This window comes from Kryptolebias marmoratus, linkage group LG9, assembly GCF_001649575.2.
Source record: "Kryptolebias marmoratus isolate JLee-2015 linkage group LG9, ASM164957v2, whole genome shotgun sequence".
Classification (NCBI taxonomy): Eukaryota; Metazoa; Chordata; class Actinopteri; order Cyprinodontiformes; family Rivulidae; genus Kryptolebias; species Kryptolebias marmoratus.
In genome coordinates, this window is record NC_051438.1 from 20,389,525 (window position 1) to 20,410,270 (window position 20,746).

The 20,746-nt window shown below is 40.5% G+C and overlaps 1 protein-coding gene across 1 annotated transcript; it reads right to left on the minus strand.

Annotated features, from left to right (window-relative positions):
* Positions 1-895: 895 nt before the first annotated feature.
* On the minus strand, positions 896-19,593 carry si:rp71-46j2.7. Its single transcript, XM_017408517.3, has 16 exons — positions 19,187-19,593; positions 18,741-18,834; positions 15,684-15,897; positions 15,245-15,387; positions 9,305-9,479; positions 9,097-9,152; positions 7,793-7,983; positions 7,579-7,689; positions 7,346-7,471; positions 6,290-6,385; positions 6,052-6,210; positions 3,019-3,631; positions 2,043-2,106; positions 1,784-1,968; positions 1,610-1,698; positions 896-1,528 (listed from the first exon to the last, which is right to left on the minus strand). Exons 1-16 carry the CDS (start codon positions 19,373-19,375, stop codon positions 1,436-1,438), a joined length of 2,598 nt encoding a protein of 865 aa, XP_017264006.1. The 5' UTR covers positions 19,376-19,593; the 3' UTR covers positions 896-1,435.
* Between the last annotated feature and the right edge of the window lie 1,153 nt (positions 19,594-20,746).

Here is a 20,746-nt window from a genome sequence, read left to right on the forward strand (position 1 = left end):
TACAGATTACATGCAGTCTAACACCAATTAGGTGTTGTGATGAGAAGCTATTTTATTTTCTGTTTTTCAAGAGTAGTCGAGGGAAGAACCGAAGGTTAAACAACGGGTTTTTTAAAAAACTAAATCAATGACGTCATGACTTCGGTCAGTGTGCGTTCGCGCCTACGGCCGGTGGTCCTGGAGGACCTCCATCCTGCAGGTTTTACTTGTTTCTCTGCTCCAACACACCTAATTTGAATCAATGGGTGAGTAACAGGCTACTGTAGAACATGAAGAGGGAATTAAACCACTGAATCAGGTGTGTTGGAGCAGAGAAACAAGGAAAACATGCAGGATGGTGGCCCTCGAGGATCAGGATTGGACACCCCTGGGTTACAGGTTAGGTGCAGGCAGTTGCATCTGAGTTTATAGCAAAACATTTGCAGGCAATCAGCCCGATTTTCTGTAAATGAAGGATCAGTATTAAGAGGTAAATCACTGTTTTCTAAATAAAGATTTACACAAAGTTAAACGCTTTATAAACCAAACTTTGTTGCAGCTTTAATTAAATTGTACATGAGTCTATAGTTCACACATCTTAGAGTTGTTATAACCCTAAATATTTTATTTTTCAATATTAATTAGCATCATCTAAATGGCTCTGACATGTTTTCTTACAAATATTGTTTAATATTTTAAACTGTGGATTATCACAGCTATTTTGAGGGGAACCTGATGTTAACTCAAAGCTACAAACTTTACAAGGGAAACTAACTTTGTACATCGCGCTGAAGTTTTGTCAAATTCATCTCATGTTCATTTAAACCAAACACGTTGCTGCCAACAGCAGTTTATCAACATCAACTATTACTGAAAACCTATCAAAACAAAAAAAAGAGAAAGAAATACCACCAACATCATTAATATTACATTTTATTTGGAATAAATTCAAGTTTTATTTACATAACTTCAAGCTTCTATAGACAGTGGCACAGTTTGTTTTCATAAATGTACTGACTTAGAAAATTTAAGATAAATTTTGCTTAAAAAAATAAACAACCTTGAGTGATTTTAAGAAGTAAACATAATACAAAAGTGCTCAAAGTGAGAAATTATTTTAGGAATATAAATCAGCAAAACAGTGGTATCCAAAACAATCAAATACATATAAATTTATCTTCCTGAGTTCATCAGTAAAACTGGTTCCAAAGATGAAGTTTCTGAATTCACTTGTAAGTCACAGTTCGTCACACTCGCAGGTCAGCATAAACAAAAACAGTCCAAGAGTCCAACAGAAACCTAAAGGGAATACTCGTCGTGTTTGAGGTAAAGAGACAAAGAGGTGTTTAACATTCATATACGTGTGGTCCCAAACATTAAAAAAAAAAAAAACAAAACCCTAAAAACATGAAAGTAGCTGCATTTAAAAAAAACGACACATTGACAGATTCACAGATCAGTTGTGGGTCCCTTTCTGAAGAACAGCAGCACTCGCGGTTAATGAATGCTCGTTGGGCAGAAATTCTCTTAACAGGAATGAAAGAAGCGTCTGTAAAAGGTAAAAAAAACAAAACCATTAAAAAGAGATGCAACAAAAAAGGACGACTGCAGCAAACGACGAGATACTTACATAAACCAGAGTTTTATTTTCCTCACAGTTCTGGAAAATATTAAAAACTGACTCCACATCCGTCTTCTTCAGGACGAGGTAATTGGAATCTACAGAGGAGGCGAGAGTCAGATTCGAGCTGGACAAAAACAGGTAAACATCCGGATACGTTTAGAGCCGAGGGAGCAAACCTACATCGGGCGTTGATGAGGTCATGCGCTCGATCTTTGGTCTCCTTCTTCTCCTCGTCGGAGCGAGGGAGACGAGGCGGCGCTGCCTGTTGCTGAGCCTCCGGGCACAGCTTACCACGTAGGGTGTCGATGTAGGCCGTCATCTGCTCTTCTGTCGGGTTCATCTTGTTCAGGAAAGCGTTCACCTTTCTGGAGAAGAAGGTAACCGTGACTCACTCGATGACAGGAAGCCACAACAGCAAGCGTGTCTCTGCTAAACTTACTTCTTTAAGATGGGCATTACGGGTTTCAAAATGGCGTCAAATATGTTGATGAGGATGGAGTTGCCTGCAAAAAACAGTAACGATCACGCTGCCGTTTTAGCTTTTAACAAACATTAAACTGGTTGTTTGTTTGCCACTAGGGGGGGTAAAACTTTCCAAATTAACACTGAAACAAGATCTGTTTAAAAGCTGAAAAAGTTGGTCCATCATGTGTTTCTAAAGGGAGAAATCTGTTTTGCATGTAATGCTGAGTAAAACTCAAATTAAAACGAAGACCTGAAAGAAGCTAAAAACACAAAAAACAGGGCTGTGTCTGATTTAAATCAAGCACAAATCAGTTTATTCTACATTAAACTTTGAGGCTAATTTGTCGCTTTTACCTTGAAGCTGCAGAAGTAAAATCGGCCTCGATTTTCTGCAAACACTTAATGGAAGTTGCCTTTAAAAAGATGCTGTCAGACACATTTATCTGTTTAAGTTCACTTTTCCATAGTTTTTCTCTGATTTGAGATCATTTCAACAGTAAGATTTGCCTTCGGCTGATCATTTCTCATCGTGAACTTAAACAAAGTTAAACATACCACTGTGGTTCTAGGCTGCACTTCTTTCGTTTAACATTTTACATTTCCTGCATGATTTTAGTCTACAGTAAGTGATGTGTTTGTGAAAATAATGCTGCTAACCTGCCAGCATTTCATTACCTGAGCGCAGAACTAACTCCACCACGTGCTGATTAACACGGTGTAAATTTTCACTGCAGGATTTGCTTCCCGAGGCAAGTTTCAAGTCTCTACAGGCAGGTTTTCTTTTAAAAATCAACACTGAATACGAGCTAAAACAACGGGCTGTCAAAACTACAGGAGGGGGGAAGAAAAATAAAATCAATAGCAAAAAGAAAAAGCTGCAGTCTGATTTTAAAAAGGCTGTTGTGAAGTGCACATGACAATATCATCTTCCATTTAAGGCTCGAACAAACCAGATATTTCTTTCAGCAGATCAAATATGGCTTTGGTTGCTTCCAGCTGCTCCCAGTTGACCTGGCCTCTCTGAGACTCGTCTCCTCTCTGCGGCGTGCCCTGAGTCTCCTTTCCTTTGGTCTTGTTGGCTCCCGCTGACATTCTGAAACCCGCCTTCTCCTTTTTATTCGGCTTTGCGCTGAAACCGAGCCGTGACAGCCCCTCTGAGCCCTCCTGCTGCGAGCCTGCTGTTTCATCAAGCTGCTCCTCGTCGCCGCTGCTCTTTGCAGAGGCCAGAGACTCCTGCGACCTGGACCTGGTCAGTCCTTTGATGATCAGTTTAAAGTGAGATGTAAGGGTATTATCAGAGTCCTCTGATTTGTCCTGGGGGCAGTTTTCCTGTGATGAGCCCGAGTTAACAGCAGGTTGTGGAGCTGAATTTGTTTCTGCCTCCTCAGGCTGCTGTGGAGGTGATTTATACTGGGAGACAACAATAGTTGGGAGTGGAGAAGCAGGAATGTCTCTGCTGCCCTCAGTAGAATTATAATGGTTCTCTACAGTAAGAGCTGTGGATTCTGGATGTGGAGCTGGCAACGGGTTTTCTTTTGGGATTTCTGTCTGCGGGCTAGAGTTCTGCAAGGAAAAACAAAACATGGAGGCCGTGATGAGACAGCTGACCCTGTGGGATTGACCTTCATTAATGAAAAAACAAGCACAAACAAAAACAATTCATAAAAAAACTTATCCATTTAAAGAAAAACATCACATTTAGTTTACTCTGAATGCTGAACAACCTCTGCAAAACGAGCTGAAGAGAAGTGAAAATCCACTAAATCGCAACCCACTACGCAGAGGGTAGTGGATTGCATTCATTTAATATCTATAGAACCATGATTATTTACAAGTTACTATATTTAAAAGGTCTACAAATGACAAACAGATACAGGTAAGGGTTAAAAACTAACATTGTCTTTATATACTGGTCATTGTCTTGATTTCTAAAGCTCAGCAACGGCATCAACCACTGGAAGAAAACCCATTACAGTAAACTAATGCAGAGAGTTAAACACATGCTTGTTTTCAATTTACAGCAGGACGTTTTAGAAGACACTCAAGTTAATGGTTTGATGTGTGGCCACAGATTAACGGATCATTAAAAGCATCCCATTTATTTAAGCATGAGACGCAAAGCAGTGGTTTTGAAACTCCTACGTTTAGACCACAAAGTGTTATTGGGTCACACAATAAATGAAGAAACTGTGTTGAAATTTCACACAGCTACTGAGCAATGAGAGAAGCAGCAGCAGTTTCAGAGAGCAGAGCAGCGTGTGCTGCTGCTGCGTTGGGTCGGCTCTGCAAGTCAACGATGCTCTAATGTGAAAGAGCAGACTGAAAAGCTTCGGTCCCCTGCAGAGACGAACTTGTTTCTATTTGAGTTTTCACGTGGAGGAGTGACTTGGAAGTGAACCGGCATCAACAAAAAGGAGGTCAGCGGGGTGATCCTGATCCTCAACAGAGCCTCGTGCACATTTTTTCCACCGTGTGCACACTCAAACCTGTGGACTCAGGGAATTTAACACGCTCTGATAGACACATGTTTGGATTTGGCTCTTTGACTCGACTAAGGCTGCATTAATCTTAGTTTCCTTCAGCAGGAAACTAAAAAAAGGAACTAAATTTACAACTTGAACAGGCAGCGTTGAAAAGAATTACATTTAAGATGAATACATCAATGGTACTTTTGTCATAATGGAAAAAAACAAATGAGCCAGACCACCCACAGACGCCTCTCACGATAATTTAATGATCCAAGTGTCAATCACGTCTACACAGCAGTTTGTTTACAAAGACAAAAGATGCTTTTAGTTTAATTGCAATCACTGAACATAAGAAAACATGTGCTGCGTATGTTTAATGATTTTATCAGACCAAATATTTTCACCCTTTTAAATGAGCCAATATCTGCTGGAGTTACAAAACGCTGCCTAAATGAAAATGTGATTTTTTTGTTAAAACTAACCAATCCCATTAGTTAGTCACAAACTCGAGCCCTCGGGTCGCACCGTGTTCAGCTGTGAAGATGAAACATCCTCAAAGATACCAAATCAGACGGGTCCATAAAGCGTAATGTGGTTATTAAAAGGACTGTTAACCCTGGTATCGACTGAGACGCGCACGTGTTCTCACTTAATGGTTTCCAAAGCAGCGAAAACAGTTTCATACCGAATGTCGCTGCCGTGTGGAGAGAGACGACACACAGCACACAGATGGTGGTGAAAAACATTTGGGCTAAAATCATTTCATCCATTTAAAATTGTCAGACTTCGCAGATGTTTTTTTTTTTCCCACTAAAAGTAACCATTAGATTTTGCTTCAACTAACCATGTTTATTCATCCAAATTGTTTTCTATGCCGTTTTGAAAAGTCAAATGTCCTGGTTTCACCTTAAAAAATAGCTTGTGATAACTCAAGGAGTCAGGATAATTTTAAGAAAATATTATTCTCCAAACCATTTACATGCTTTAGACAAGAGCAGAAGACAGTTTCTTACTGGATTAAAGTCAGCTGGTGGAAGATAACCAGGAACTAATTTTAAATGGGAATTTAAATTATTATTTGTATGCTTTATATTTGGAAATGGGTTAGGAGAAAAATAAACAGGAAGCCTTGATATTAGGCAATGAATAACGGGAAATCTTGCACAGCATGTCTGGTTGCAGCAGATGATGTCTGACCACACAGCAAGAGGCAAGAAGCAGAACCAACCAGAGTCTAAAACGACAAGCTGATTTTAATCAAAGCTACAGAAAACTTACATGAATAGTAAATAAAGGATTACCATTTTTTAAGTTTGTCAACCTGCAACTTCGCCTATCTGCTACAGCACTTTGTGTCCTCAAATACACAGAAAAACATCCAAAATGTGCAGAAATGCACCTTATTTACTAAAAACAAAACCAGCAAATCTAGTTTTTTAATCAATCTTACTTATTTATCAACTCTGAACCAAATAAAAACCCCACAAACAAAACAAGGCAGCAGTGATGCATTACCTCCTCTTCCTCGTGGCCGGGAGTGAGGAAGTAGGCCAAGCCGCTGAGCAGGCCCCACACACCTTCGTAGTGCTCCTCTTCATTCAGCAGCTTGTCCAGAGGACACAGGAACTGGAAAACAGGCTGACTGTGGCCAATCGTACTGTCCGAAACCAACTCCTGCAGGAGAAAAATGACAAAACGTTGAGCCACTGAGCTCTTTAACATTTTACTCATCAGCATATCTGAGTTTTCTGACCTGCAGGAAGTGTTCGACTGACGCTCGGGCTCCTTCTTTAACCTCGTCGTTGACGTTAGACTCATCCAGCTGCAGGACCGACGGAAGCGTAGAGTCCTGAAAAAAACAGATTTCATATTTAACTACATTCATTTAACCCAGATGTTATGGACTCTCTATGAGGGGGATCTGTTGATTTAATACTTGGACATTTATAATGAATAGATATGTGAACAGATATGTGAATAGATACACAAACCTGATAATTGCAGGTAATCCAGATACATCAATAATAGCTTTATAATCTCATCACAGCTCTCTAAATTGTAATCTAATCATAAAGATTTCCACCCCAAGTCAATACTTCTGTTTTATTTCTATTTATTTTTTAGCATCCTCTCTATTTTTTCGTGTTTTTCTTTTCACTTTTTATTTGTATAACATCTCATACATTGCCATTAACTTTGCATATTCTGCATTTACATTTCCCATTTTTCTACAAATTATTTTATTGGTGCTGTAGACCGTTTCTTCTGACTTTAAAGATTTTTCTTTGCTGTGTAGTCTTTTCTTTGCTGCTGCAAAAATGCAAATTTCCCTGTTGAGAGACAAAAGGTTTAAATATTTTCTGCCTACATTTTCCTGACGTGCCAAAGTTGTGTTATTTTGATAGCATTGCCTGTTTTAAGGGTCTGGCTTACGAGTGTTTAACAAAGTGCAAAAGATAAATATGTTTTATGCAGATATTCCAGTGAGCTTTTCATCGTTTGAACCATGTAGTTAATGTCAAAAATGTTTTCCAACAGGTCGGTGCTTTGTTGCATCACCCGAAAGAACTGATACGATCTGTTGTGTTTGGGTCTCAGCCACATGGAAATGATCTGAAGTTCCATAAACAGCCACACAAACCTTTCTGCACTGCACAAACAGGTTTTTGCCATTTACACCACGCACACTGACATCAATGGAAAGTAGGAAATACCAGAAACACCTGACAGTCAACACAATTTGGAAACTGTAGTAATTAGGAAACAAAACCAAAAAAAAAAAAACAAGGCTTTGCTTGTGGGCCTTTACCTGCCATCTGTTGCGAAAATAAACAACGTCCATATAAGTCTTCTTGATGTCCCACTGTAAATTCTCAGGGCTGTCTTTTTCCTCCAAGTGGACGGTAAAGATTAGCTCCTCGTCCTCCCAGTCAACCTGAAACAGAAGTCAACCCTCGATCAGAAATACAGCTGAAACATTAAACAAACCAGACAAGGACGAGTTTCAGAAAGACGACAAGCTTACAGGACCACCACTCTGACCTGAGGGATGCTGACGGTCCAGCGGCCAACGCGCCACATCTCATAAGACAACTTGAACTCTATCAGGTCCTCCTGGACACTTGCCAGATAGTCCTCCAGATCGCTGTCTTCCTGAAGGTGTCGTTGGGTTAAAAACAAAGAAAAAGCAGCAACGGAAGTGTCAGGTTTAACGAACGGTCATCTTCATTTTAATGTGCTACGTTGTGTGACTCACCCTCTCGGAGTCATCCTGGTTGAGAAACGATCCCTGTCTGCTGCTCGCATCGTCCTCGATGGGCGCGTTCCTCTGGGCCGCCATGAGCGTCATGATCAGGTCCTGCTCCACCTTCTTCATCTTCTTCTTCTTCGCTTTCTTGGACTTCATCTTGTCCACAAATTTGGACCATCCTTCCCTTATTCGATTGCCTGGAATTTTGAATAAATCGAACAACAATCGTTGAGTTTTTAGGTGTATTTTGTGCAACTTTAAATTATACAAAACAAATTTCCTGAAACAATGTTTTCTGGTACTACTTCCCAGAAAGGGTCTCTGTATAAAGGATTTTATAAATAGCTTATCAACTTGTAAAACTTTATAAAGCATTAACAGTCTTTTATAAACAGTTTTTAACAATGTTCATACATGATTTGGCAGGATAAAATGCTGTGCATTTATTCATAAATTAGATTTTAAATTAACATTTGTCAAGTTACCTGCATGTACGCACTATGAGAATCTGTACAATTTTGAAATATTTATTTAAATATGAGCAATAAATTAAATGTACCTAAATGAATCAAAGTACAGCACTTAACCTTGCCAAATAGTGAGCCTGCTTTAATATAAACAATGTTTTAAAACCTTTTTAAATGATTGCTAATGCTCTTATGAAGCAGTAATAAATCCTTTATAGGGTTATCCTTATTATCAAGTTGTACCAATACCCTTTTTGTAGATAAAAAAGAACATTTTGGTTAAAATTTACCACAGATTTGTGGGCTACGACAAGTAGATTGTGCCAAAACATGTCAGAAAACCTATTTAGGCAGTTCAACAGGGAAATCAGAAGTGGAAACATGATTAGCATTCAGACCATCACTGTTATCTGTGTCACAGCCTAACGATTTGTATTATTATGACAAACCATCCCGCTTATCAAAGTTTCATTGCAAAAAAAAAATAGAGATTTATTATATCACAGTTCATCATCATCATGATATAATCTACCCCCATTTAGTCATCATCAGTGTTGGATTCTTTTCAATACAAAGTGACAACACAAAAGTTATTTGGCATTCAACGTGCCCGTGTTGTAATTAGCTGTCTGGACGAACAAACAAAACGAAACAAGAGACTAATTGTGCACTAAAAGGCAGGCTGGAAAAAGAAATTATAATGTCACAGCTGACAGCACATTGTTATTTGTCAAACTGTTGCAGAAAACACGAAGACACGATCATCTATCATCTAAAAACTTTTATATTAAAAATCTCAGAATTAATTCTGAGCTTTGAAATGAATAATTTATCAAAACATACCTCTCCTTTTGCATCTGACATCAGAGCCTGGTGAAATCTCTGCTCCTGGCAGGCTCCTAGATTTATATGAAGATATTTAAAAATGAATAAAAAACACGGAGCCACAACTAATTCAAGTCGGAGCCAATTTTAGACGCACAGTGGGCGTTGCTGTTATTTCACAAACACTTGGCTGACACAGCGGGGTGTGGAGATGACAGCTACTCACACTCCGCCACCTTCCCCGTCGCCGTCACCCTCGTGTGAAGCGACGGAGGCCTGATCTGGGTCAGATAAATGCTGCTCCTCCACAGAGCTCTTCAGGGCAACGCTGTCGAGCTGATTCACCACCAGCTGGTTCAGATTGTCGGGGTCAGACAGCCAGTTCACCAACAGCCCCAACCCTGAGAAGACAGACACCACAGTCAACCTACAAACTTTACTGCTTTAGACCAAATCAAAAGGCTTAGGGAAAAAAATAAAAATAAAAATCACCTTATGTCATGTGCTTGTGTTTCCAGACAACACCTCTTTGCTCTGTAGCAGCTTAATTGGCTGAGAGTTCAGCTTGTCGAGACCGGTAATGTTTGTTGTTTTTTTTATATTATGTTCAATTGATTTCCTTAATTTGTGTGCGCTCCTGACCACAGCTTAGTCGTTGAATTAAGGAAGTTTTGTTATAGTTAATAACCTAAAATAGCTTTGAAAGTTTTCACAGCATTCATTACCAGCATGTTTTTAATACAGTGCCTATTTAGATGATTTATGTTGGTTGTTACCAATTAATATGAGGTTTTTTTATATATTAAAAAAAGCAGCAGTGACTCAGGAGGCAGGGGTTTGTCTCCTGTAACCGGAGGGTTGCTGGTTCGAACCCCCGCTCCGTCCGTCTCAGCCGTTGTGTCCTTGGGCAAGACGCTTCACCTGCCTCGCCTACTGGGGGTGGTCAGAGGGCTCAGTGGCGCCGATGTCATGGCAGCCTCACTTTTAGGGCAGCTGTGGCTACAATGTAGCTGACCACCATCAGTGTGTGAGGATGACTGAATGTAGTGTGAAGCGCTTTGGGGTCCTTGGACTAGATAGCTATTTAAAATTTATAATTAGCCTTGACTGTGAGTCAATATTTATCTTATTTGAAGGGCAGAAGATGTAATTTGTTGGAGAATTACTTTGTAGAGTTTACATTTAACGGACGAGACGCTACTAATTTGTAAATTAGTAATTGGTCATTGGGTCCTGAGAAAACAACGTAGACATCAATGTTTAGCCCACCGCAGAGGGATAGTGGATTTACTGGGGTTGAAACAACACCAAACAGATCGGTTCCAGCACCAACTTGGAGGACTGCATCGCACATCCACCAGTTAGATTTGCATTTTGCAGCGCCAACGTTACTCACTCCTCTGGTTCGGCGTCTCGGATGGATTCCGCTGGTCTCTGGGTCAGGCGAAAACAATGCGGGCACGAATTACTCGCACGCTTCAGAGGAGAATCTTTCATGACAACACAAAGAGTTTGAATTCATGGAGAAAGCTGACAGGGACTCGTGTCAGGCGACTGAAACGCAACAGAACGTGTTCAGCAAAACAATTGTCTCTGCGCTCGGCCAAAAGAAGAAAAAATAAAAAAAAGCAACACAGCAAAGACTCCACTGGTTTGTAGGCGAGGTGTAAAGCAAAGGTTCCAAGTCCTTTAGGAAATTGTCTGAGTTTGAAGAGGAAGGAAAACACCAAAGAATGGACCTTACTGACCAACCTGAGGCTAAAATAAAATTAATTACTCACCCGCCTCCCAGAAACCAGCCAACTTTGCCACATCTGTATCCCTCTGGAGTCTGGGAACGCCACAAATTTGACAGGTGAAGAAAGTACGCCTACATGGCAGATAATAACTCTAGGATGGCTGATTCAAACGTGCAAAACCAGGGGAACCAGGGTAGAGGAAGGAAATTAAGGAATGTGTCCCATAAGAGAATCAGGACAACGATTTTACCCAAGCTTGTTGTCTCAAGAGACATTTCAGGAATCAAAGCATCAATCATGAAACCCAGAGAAGAATTAATGGGCCCAACTTCTGGAGATCCTACAAACACAGACAGCATAATATTTGTTCTGACTGCCACTCATTTCTTGACAATCAAAGAAACGACAACCATCCAGGACTTCAGGAGCTCCTCCCAAAACAAACTCCATCTTAGCAGCAGAATCACGGTGATGTGTGCGGCAACAAAAAGGCGTTTCATCTCATCCCCAAAGACTCCAGAGGAATCAACAAACTGACAGCTTCAGAAACGTCTCCCAACACAGACGCCAGGCTCCATCCAACCAACGAATTCTGGGTCATAACGTGAACGGAAACACGTCGGAGCAGAAGAACGTTACGTTTCCCTGCCAAGAACTTCAGGGCAACCAAAGTACTGGACCTTCAGAGCGGACAGAGACACAGACTGGACGCCCAACGTCAGAAACGTAAAAACAAAACAGAGGATTCAGAAAAAAAACTCACTGCAAAAAAAATAACAGCGAGTGAATGGAAGGCCCAGGAGAACAAACCAATCAAAGTTTTAACCAACAGAACGACCAAAATGACAGATTAGGCGTCCAACATCAAAAATGTAAAAATAAAAAACATCACTCTCCTGGTCCTCAGTGATCGGCTGAATGACGAACTAAAGATCAAAACTGAAAATCCTGAAGAGCTTTCAGCGCTGCTCAGCAGGCATTAAATTCATTTTATTTCATTTATTTTCCCATTTGATCAACCGCATGATTGAAAAGAACCATTATATCAGAAAATAGATCATTTTACTTTTCCCCAGCCCCCCATTTACTTTATGTTAAATATAATGACAGGATGATGGTTACAGTAAGAACCCCTCCTGTTCGATGAATGTGTGTGGATTATTTGCATGTTGTCCCAAATTTTCATGGGTTTTCCCGTGGTTTCCACTAGTCACAAAAACGTGTGTGAGAATGTCAATGAGCAATTTGTAATTGTTTGGGGTGTGTGTGTTTAACTTTGTGATGAATAAAGATATATAAAAAAATCATTTATTTAAAAATTACAAAAGAAAGATGAAACTTGAACATATCAGAATCATCCATTTATTATGAACTCCTCAATCAGCAGCTTTTCCTTTAATTCCAGCACACTCTGTGTTGCTCTGACATCTTTTCTTGGCTGTAAGTTAACCAATGTTTGGGACCGAATGCATCAGTGCGAGGACTTCTGGGTGATGCTCTATCATTTTTATCATAAAAAGAAGTTGTGTACGCACACACACACACACAGAGTCTGTGATAAATTGCCAGTGTGACTGTAGATTTTGCAGCTCCTGCACCTGACAAGGTGCAGCTGGGCTGTGAAAGCCCTCATTGCAGCGTTCATGTCTGCGACGAAGCTGCAGGTGGAGAACATTAAAATGTTGCTCAGAAACAACAAGTCCCACAGAAACTTTTCAGGCCAGAGATCTGTGGTCTCTTTTATGACCTTCCATAAACAGACATTTTCTCACACAACTCTAAACCTCCAATTAACACTTTATCTCCGCCTGAATGTCACTTTTTCCTTCTCTGGACATACAAAAACTCTCCCTCTGGTTGGTCTCTTCTGCAGTAAAAGCAGCTTTAATCGGTGTGTAAATTATACAGCAACGACCTGGGAGACAGAGGGGTGCGGGTCCACTTTTTCCATCCACATTAGAGCAGATATATATAGATATGTATTACAATAAATTACCTTCAGTCCACATAAAACAATCCCTGGTATCAGATGTCAAAAGACCTTCAACATCCAGGAACAGAGCTGCACAAAGACTCATCGGTGCAACAAAGAGGGAGATTTTACTTTTAAATTACATTTACAGCAGGTCTGATCTTTACCTTCTCTGAAGGCAGGGAAACAGAATTGTTTCAGAATAATATAAAAAAACATTCTTTTGACAACAGCATAATGGGAAAGAAATAAATCAATACTCAATCTAATTCATTATTAATTTGAACAATACTGTTACCGTCAATTACGTGTGTTTTACAAACAGACCTAATGCATAAAATATAAGCTCTTTGCTACTAATGAAAAAAAACAAACAACCTTTCCTTGCAGCAGATGAGGGAGTTTCTGCTGAAGGCATTTTGTCATGATGAAGGTGCATCAGCTAAAGAATCACTCTGTGTGTGTGTGTGTGTGTGTGTGTGTGTGTGTGTGTGTGTGTGTGTGTGTCATATTGTTTGTCCCAGACTGTGCAGCTCTGGAATAAGATTTGTGAAACTCGCAACAAGAAAAAAACAAAATATTAGGAATAAAAGCAACATGAGTCAGTGTTTACGCCTCATGAGGTTTAACTGAACTTCTAAAATCAAACTTTCACTTCTTTAAAAAAAAGCATGATTTTTTAAGTTTTAAAACACTCTGAATGTGATTCTGTGAGCTCAGAATGTGTTGGGGATGATGCTCAGCCACTACCACATCAGACTGTACCTCAGCATCTGAAAGTTACAGCCATTTGTGTGTTTGTTAGCTGTGGTGGGCATCTTGGATTGGGTGGACTGCAGAAGTTGATCAGCTGTAGAGGTGCCTGCAACAACTGCCTTCCAGTCCAGTGGCTCGTGAGATATTTTGCTAACAGAAACCCAGCAGACGCTGAAGTTTCAAGCAAAGCTGCTGCACAAACTATAGCACTCTGTTGTGAATGACTGTCAGCTTCTAAAACACCAAATTTCAGCTCAATGTGCTGTAAATCTGGTTGAAGTTACAACGTTTTTACCGGTGATTAGCTGTGGCAGCCATCTTGATTATAAAAATAATCTTCAAAGTATTGATTTGATTAATTATACATGCTCAGGTTTTATTGTTTATTTCATTTTTTCCCTAATTTCTGATTCCTTTCCTTATTTCTCAGCTCACACCTCCAAAGCGGTAGTTGTGTTTGGTAACCCCCTCCCCTAAAAATGCTTTTTTTTTTCCCCTTGAATTTTGAAATATAAAAAAGAGGCAAACACTTTGTCTCCCACTGCACGTGTTTAAAATTCTCCTCACTTACCAAAAACCTAAATTCAGTTGAGCGGAACTGTTCGAGTGAACATTTGTGTTCGAAAAATGATCAAAAGCAACAAAAATATCGGCTCGCCTGAGATTTTACACGTTTCTTTGTATGCAAAACTAAACTCTCTGATCTCAGCTGAGATCCTGACTTTTAGAAGCATTAAAATGAAAATGTGAGTAGTAAAAAAAGAAAACATTCAGGTTATTTTACATATATTATAAAACAGTGGAGTCCAATCCTGGTCCTGGAGGGTCACCTTCCTGCATGTTTTAGATGTTTCTCTGCTTTGACTGACTGAGTGATTAACAGGTTTCTGCTGAAGAGCAGAGAAACATCTAAAACATGCAGGATGGAGGCCCTCCAGGACCAGGACTGGACATCACTGTCAAAAACCTAAAAATCAAACCAAACGCATTAAAAGGAGGTAGAAAGCATCGATATTTTATAAACACAGAGAGCAAATCTGCAGCTCAAATGTTATCACTCAAAACTTTCATTTATTTGCTTCAGGTGATAAGAAAAAAAATCTGAGTGTGCTGCAGCCAATTATCACATTTAAAATTCATGAAGGAGGAAGTTTGAACAGAGCTGCTGTTTATTTAATAAAACAGTCTGAGAAAATTCAAATGAACTTACTACCGCTGTGTGTACGTTTCTTTTATGTAAATGCAGCAGTTTCTATTTGCGCTGTATTAGAAGTGATACGTACGTGTGACCTAGTTAGATTTTTCTCATCACAAAACGTTGCAGAGAAAGCGTCACACCCCGACGCGTTCAGATGCCTTCGGGTAAATGGAAATGAGTATGTGTTTGAAAGGGCTTTTACTGTAACTAAGGTACTTATATAAGTGCAAGAACCCTTCCTACAAAAAGACCTATGTGATAAAACGTTATATTCGTTGCAAAAAGAAAAAAAATGAAAAAAGTGAAACCCCTAAGGGAAATTAGAGGATCACAGCAGAAGTGTCTATTCTTTCCTAGAACCTAAAATTCCTCTCTAAGCTCTACAATGCCACTGACAATAAGGGATTACAAAGAATTCACACTTCTGAAAGAAGCAGGGAGGCTTAGTCCTTATATAACCCATTTCTATTACAGTAGAAAGGTGATTTAGTGCTTTCTTACCCTTTAAGGCAATGATCTCATTTAAGGCACAGTGGTTGATTTCTTGCCTCCAGAGAGACGTGGGGAAAAGGTTGCGTACCAGCGCGTCGGAAAGCTCTCTGAGAACTGCCATTTCCACCGCCGAGGAGCTGAACAAAAGCTCCCTGAGACACAAAGCAAGAACAGACAGGGGAGTCCAAATGTTAATGAGCACTAAATATTTGCCTCCACGTTCAACAAGACCATCATTTTTAACTCTGATGTGACGCGGCTCCCTTTTAAAAATCGCCACGTGCCGTACGAAGAGCTCAACAGGCGCAATCCAAAGTCTGGTTAATTATTTATGGGTGAGAAACATAATGAGGGGTTTATGGAGTTCAGATATTGTACTGAGTGCAAAGAGTAACCGCAGCAGGGGTTCTGACTCGCATTAAAAGGCAGAAAAAAAAAATAATGGTACCTGTCGGGCTGCTTTGCATTATGCAAGTGCTGGGTGAGAATCCTAATGGAGCCCACCACCGCCTGGCAGACGTCAAAGTCTGTGGACCTCTCGATGAGTCGGTCAATTACGAAGTCAAACTCCCTGCTGAGCACCCTGTGCAGAGGCTGGTGCTCGCAGGGCTCGGGGACGCCGTACCAGGGCAGGACCATCCGAGCGTAGGCACACTCAAACACTGAGGAGGACCGCCACAACAGAAACAGAATAAAAATTAAACAGAGCATCAACATATACAGCTCCACAACATCAAACCCAAATCCCCCTGCTGGAAAAAGCTCTTGAAAAAAAACTTCTGAAAATAACTCAAAACTCAGCTCATATTTTAATGACAGAATTCTCCTCCGAGCATGAAGATTAGATCATCTGATTTATAATAATCTGTGAAGCGGTGGGCATGATCCAGTTACCCTAAACATCACTTTATTTAGATACATCTTTGGTCGGCTTTCTGATAAGGTCTCTGGTCTGGGAGCCTCGGGGTCTGGGCTAAGCTTGTTGCAGATGATGTGGTTCTGTTGGCGTCCTCAGACCGTGACCTTCAGCGTGCACCGAGGCGGTTCACAGCCGGGATCTAACTGAGGCTACAGATGCACTCATTTCAGTTTCTCCACCCACAGTGCTGACACGATTACTGTACAAATACTACTAAATTATACTTATTACAACTAGAGCCTCTAATTACAAATTTAATCTGCTCCAACAGGTGATTTGTATGATGAAAATTCATATTTTGACTGCATAAAAAAGAGGAAATTAAAATAGTCACCCCCTCAAATAACCCCATCCATCACGTTATCATTACTCCTTTACCACCTGACTGCTCCGAGTACAAGTACACACACAGTACATTTCTATCTGAGGCAATGTTTCTTAACTTGGAGGATTAGTGGTTCCCTCACAGCAAGAAAGTCCTGGGTTCAAGCCCCGGGTTGGACCCGGGGTCATTCTGTGTGGAGTTTGCATGTTCTCCTTGTGTTTGTGTGGGTTTTCTCCCAGCGCTCCGGCTTCCTCCCAAAGTCTAAAAAAGGTTAGGCTGCCTTCAGGCCCAGGACTCCCTTGAGAAAGATCTGTGATCTCACTGGGATTTGCCCGGTTAAATAAAGAATATCATAATAAATAAATTAACTGGATAAAAAGGTGAAATTCCCCCCCCCCAGGGTCAGGGGTGAGTCTTTGCCTCGAGGAGAGGAGTTCTAGTGTCTGGGAGTTTTTGTTCATGGTTGTTGGTAGGATGGAGCGGGAGATGGGGCGACAGATTAGGGTCTCGTCCGCGGTAACGAGGCCGCTGCTCCGGCCTGTCGCGACGAGCTGAAAGGCGAAACTCTCGATTTACTGGTCTGTCTAGATTCCAACCCTCATCGATGCCCATGAAGTGTGGATCCTGCTCTCTGATACGAGCAGCTGAAATGTGAACTTCAGGGTGGCTGGGTTCAGCCTGAGATATATGGCGAGGAGCTCCGCCACCCGGGTGGAGCTCGGAGCAGAGCCGCTGCTCCTCCACAGTGAAAGGAATCAGCTGAGGTGGGCCGGTCCTCTGATTTGGAGGCTTTCCGGGCACATCCCACTGGACTCAGGGACACATTCATGTCCAGACTGCTAAATAAAACGTGAAGACGTGGACTGAAGCGGTCCAGAATCTGCTCTCAGCGTGTTCACACCGGAACCAAACCCTCAGCATTCGATCCAAGGATGAACTCCAGACAAGGGACAGTGAATATAAATAAAACTGTTGGTTTAAGTACTTTTCTTTTGTGTCAGCACAGAGTTCTTCCTGCTTACTCTTACACAAAAAAAGCAGACACACCTACTTTTTTTGTTTATCTTTTGATCTCATTTCAGCTATTTATATTTAACCCTGAACTGTCAATTTGACTGTATCATTTTAGTACGTTTTTCATTTTATTCTATTTTTTGCATGTTATGGTGTGATGTTTTCTCATAAATACAGCTGTGGTCCATCCGTTCTTCGGCCCCTTTGATTGATTTTACTCATTAAGCTCACTACTGTTTACTGATTATTATTGTTTTTTACTGAGTTAGCTGATGGAGGGATGTGATGTTCTTTTGCGTCCCCCCACCCCCTTGTTTATTTTTTCCACTGTAAAGCACTTTGTGTTACTCTCAACTGCATCAGAAGTGCTTTAAAGATAAAATCCAATTGAATGATACGGAACTTAAAGTGTTATTGACTGCAGGACCCATTTCTAAGCGATAAAATGTACACAAGAGGCTGAAGTGAAGCCGAATTCAGTCTCTTCCTCATTAGAAAACTGGCAACGATGAGCAGAGCTCGAGACCGAGCAGGAAGGGGAACGGTTTTACTGTATATTTGTGGCAATTTCACCGAACCGTATCAAAAAGACACAACTTTAACCTTTAAAAAAAGGAGCGGTTATGGTGCTGAACTATTTTGTTCAGGTTACGTTGCTCAGTCTACTAGAAAGATTTAAACTTTCTTATTTAGATCAAATAAAAAAAATCATAAACCATAAAACGTGTGCTAGTTAAAGAGCTCAAAAGTGCAAATAATTTGTTTTTATTAAGAACCAAGAATGACACTGAGTGATTATTCTTGTTTCAGGAACCGAGACGTGAAATGCAAACCATTTTTTTTTTACTTTAAACTCTAAGACACTAATCTCATTAGATACAGAAATCTGCACAAGCTAATTTGATTATTGCTGCTAAGCAGATGCAAAGCAAACACAGCTGATAATGCTGTATGAAACCTCCTGCTCATTTCCTGCGTGGCGCGTCACGGCCTCGCCGAGTGCAGCAGTATCTAATGGAGTGTTTTCAATCTCGTCTTTCCTCGGAGCCCCTCCTCGATGTGTGTGTAACCCGAGCTGGGTCTGCAGCTGTGTGTGTGTGTGCAGATCTGAGCTTTTCATCTGTGTCAAGTTGAAACAGAGCGGATGACAAAACCAAGCTAAAATCAGGAGCAGAGCCTCTGTCGCTCACTTCAATCCTCGAGCCTTTTTTGATTTTTTGATGCACATTTAGTGAAGCATGTTTCACCTTGCTGCAGAGACCTCTTCACATGTGGGTACTGAGACCTCAGGGGGCTGCTCTCCTCAGGAGTGGAGTCAGGGGACTCTGCCTCTGTAGTTTCCTGGAAAACAGCAAAGAAAGAGATTAAAATCTGAGTAACAGGTGTGTCAAATAGCATGCAACTTGTTGTTCAGGGTTCATGGAGGGGGAAGTACAAGTAAAACCACTTCATTATCTGCATTTTTCCTGTCCTACAGTTACAGCTAAAGAGAGTTTTGTCTACTTTTATCAAACTTTTGAAGGATTTATTGCTCAAACACTCCCTCAGGAAAGCCTGACAGGGAAAACTTGCGTTTAAATGCAGCCATGTGACCCAAAAATACAATTTTCGCTCGCATTAAGTCAATTAAATCACGATTTGACGACCTTTGGCGCCTGGTTCCGTGTCGTTAAAAACTTAAAAAAAACACCACCTGAAGCGGATGTTCCTTCGTCTCCTCATCAGTCTGGGTGCCACTCTCTCGCCCATTGTTTCCAAACAACAGAGGAATTGAAAGGCAAAAGAGGAAACATATGAAGTACTGTGTCACGGCGCGACCGCAGTCCGTGAAGTACCAAACCAGGCCGAGGGTTACGGCGATGGGAAGGCGCCACTGGTGCATCTTCTTTCCGTCACAAGAGGCTCCTCTTCCCGCTGGCGTGTCTCGCTTTATGGGCTCCGGATAAAGCGACAGCAGCCCTGGTCGGCCGCATCTTTAAAGCGCAGAGGAGGAATAAGAGGAAGAAGAAGAGGAGGCTGTTTGCTCCCCGAACAAAGTCAAACAGCTAAAGGGAGAAAAAAAGCGAACTTTATTAAGCTAGTTAAAGCGGAGCTGTGATTGGCTGCAGGGAAGCCCCCGCGTGCCAGCTATCTCTGGGCTGAGCGGGCGCCCTCTAGTGGTCACTCCTGTGCACGGCAGCGAGGATCAACTTCATCATGAAAAAGAAATAAAAATAAAGAAATTCTGCATCTTATACAGTACATAAATAAACAAATAAAACAAATACACAAGACATAAAAATCCTGAATTTAAAACTCACAAGTAAAATTACAAGCATTTTTAGACTGGAAAAATAGAAATAAATAGCCCAAAAAAAGCACGCTGCTAGTGCAAAAACATATACAAAATGTTTAAAAGTTACATTTTTCTCTTATACACAAGAGCACATTTCATTCTAGCATCAATTTCTTTAAGCTGAATCAGGAGTCTGCAAAATTAATGTTTAAATAAGACATTTTAAATCATCTTTCTATTAAATAAGGCTTGCACAGAGCTGCAAAATGTACTTGTCTCTTAAAAAACATACTTGACACATTCATTTATAGACTTTATATTTAAAAATAAACTAAAGTTTATGTTGCGTAACTGTGTTTTTTTAATTTTAAGGGCTAAAACAAAATAAAAGAACTATAAAAATGTACAAAAGGAAATTACACTTCCTTTTTTTCTTTGTGGGTTTTTTTTGCCTTTCTCTGAGAAAAAGAGCAAAAAGCAGAAAGATAAATGAAGAACTGAGTTTCAGCCTAACATCTAAAAAGACAAAACCACAGCTTTTATGCACTTATGTGTTACATCTTCTATTAGAGGCATTCCTATATAAGAAGCCAGCTGTGTGTCTCTACAACGCCACATTTCAATGCCTTAAAAGCTGTAATAACCAATAAATGTGTGAAACTCTAATTTCTGCATTTACAGCAATTTTTTTTAAAATATGTAGAAAGAAATTAAATTTCCAGTGGATGGGAAGAATGATATTTTGTCGGTGAGAAAACTGCACAAGCAAAATGGAGAATGGGCTTTTATAAGCCCATTTTAATAAAAACTTGAGTCACATTCAGCTGATTCTGTGATGAAAATCACTGGAAGCTGTGCACACGGTGCATTTATAATACCTGATATTCACACAGGAAGGCTAACCTACTTGTGTCATTAGTGTTATTCTGCTGCAGACATTTCATGCACATTGCAACTTGTTTTGACAGGTAAACTGTC

Excerpts from the sequence above, each read along its gene's own strand:
- si:rp71-46j2.7 (XM_017408517.3), bottom strand. The coding sequence starts at position 19,375 with ATGCACCAGTGGCGCCTTCCCATCGCCGTAACCCTCGGCCTGGTTTGG. Across the intron at positions 7,472-7,578 it reads GGACCGTCAGCATCCCTCAG|GTTGACTGGGAGGACGAGGA; the intron begins GTCAGAGTGGTG and ends CTTCTGTTTCAG. Across the intron at positions 6,386-7,345 it reads ATTTTCGCAACAGATGGCAG|GACTCTACGCTTCCGTCGGT; the intron begins GTAAAGGCCCAC and ends TGTTTTTTTCAG.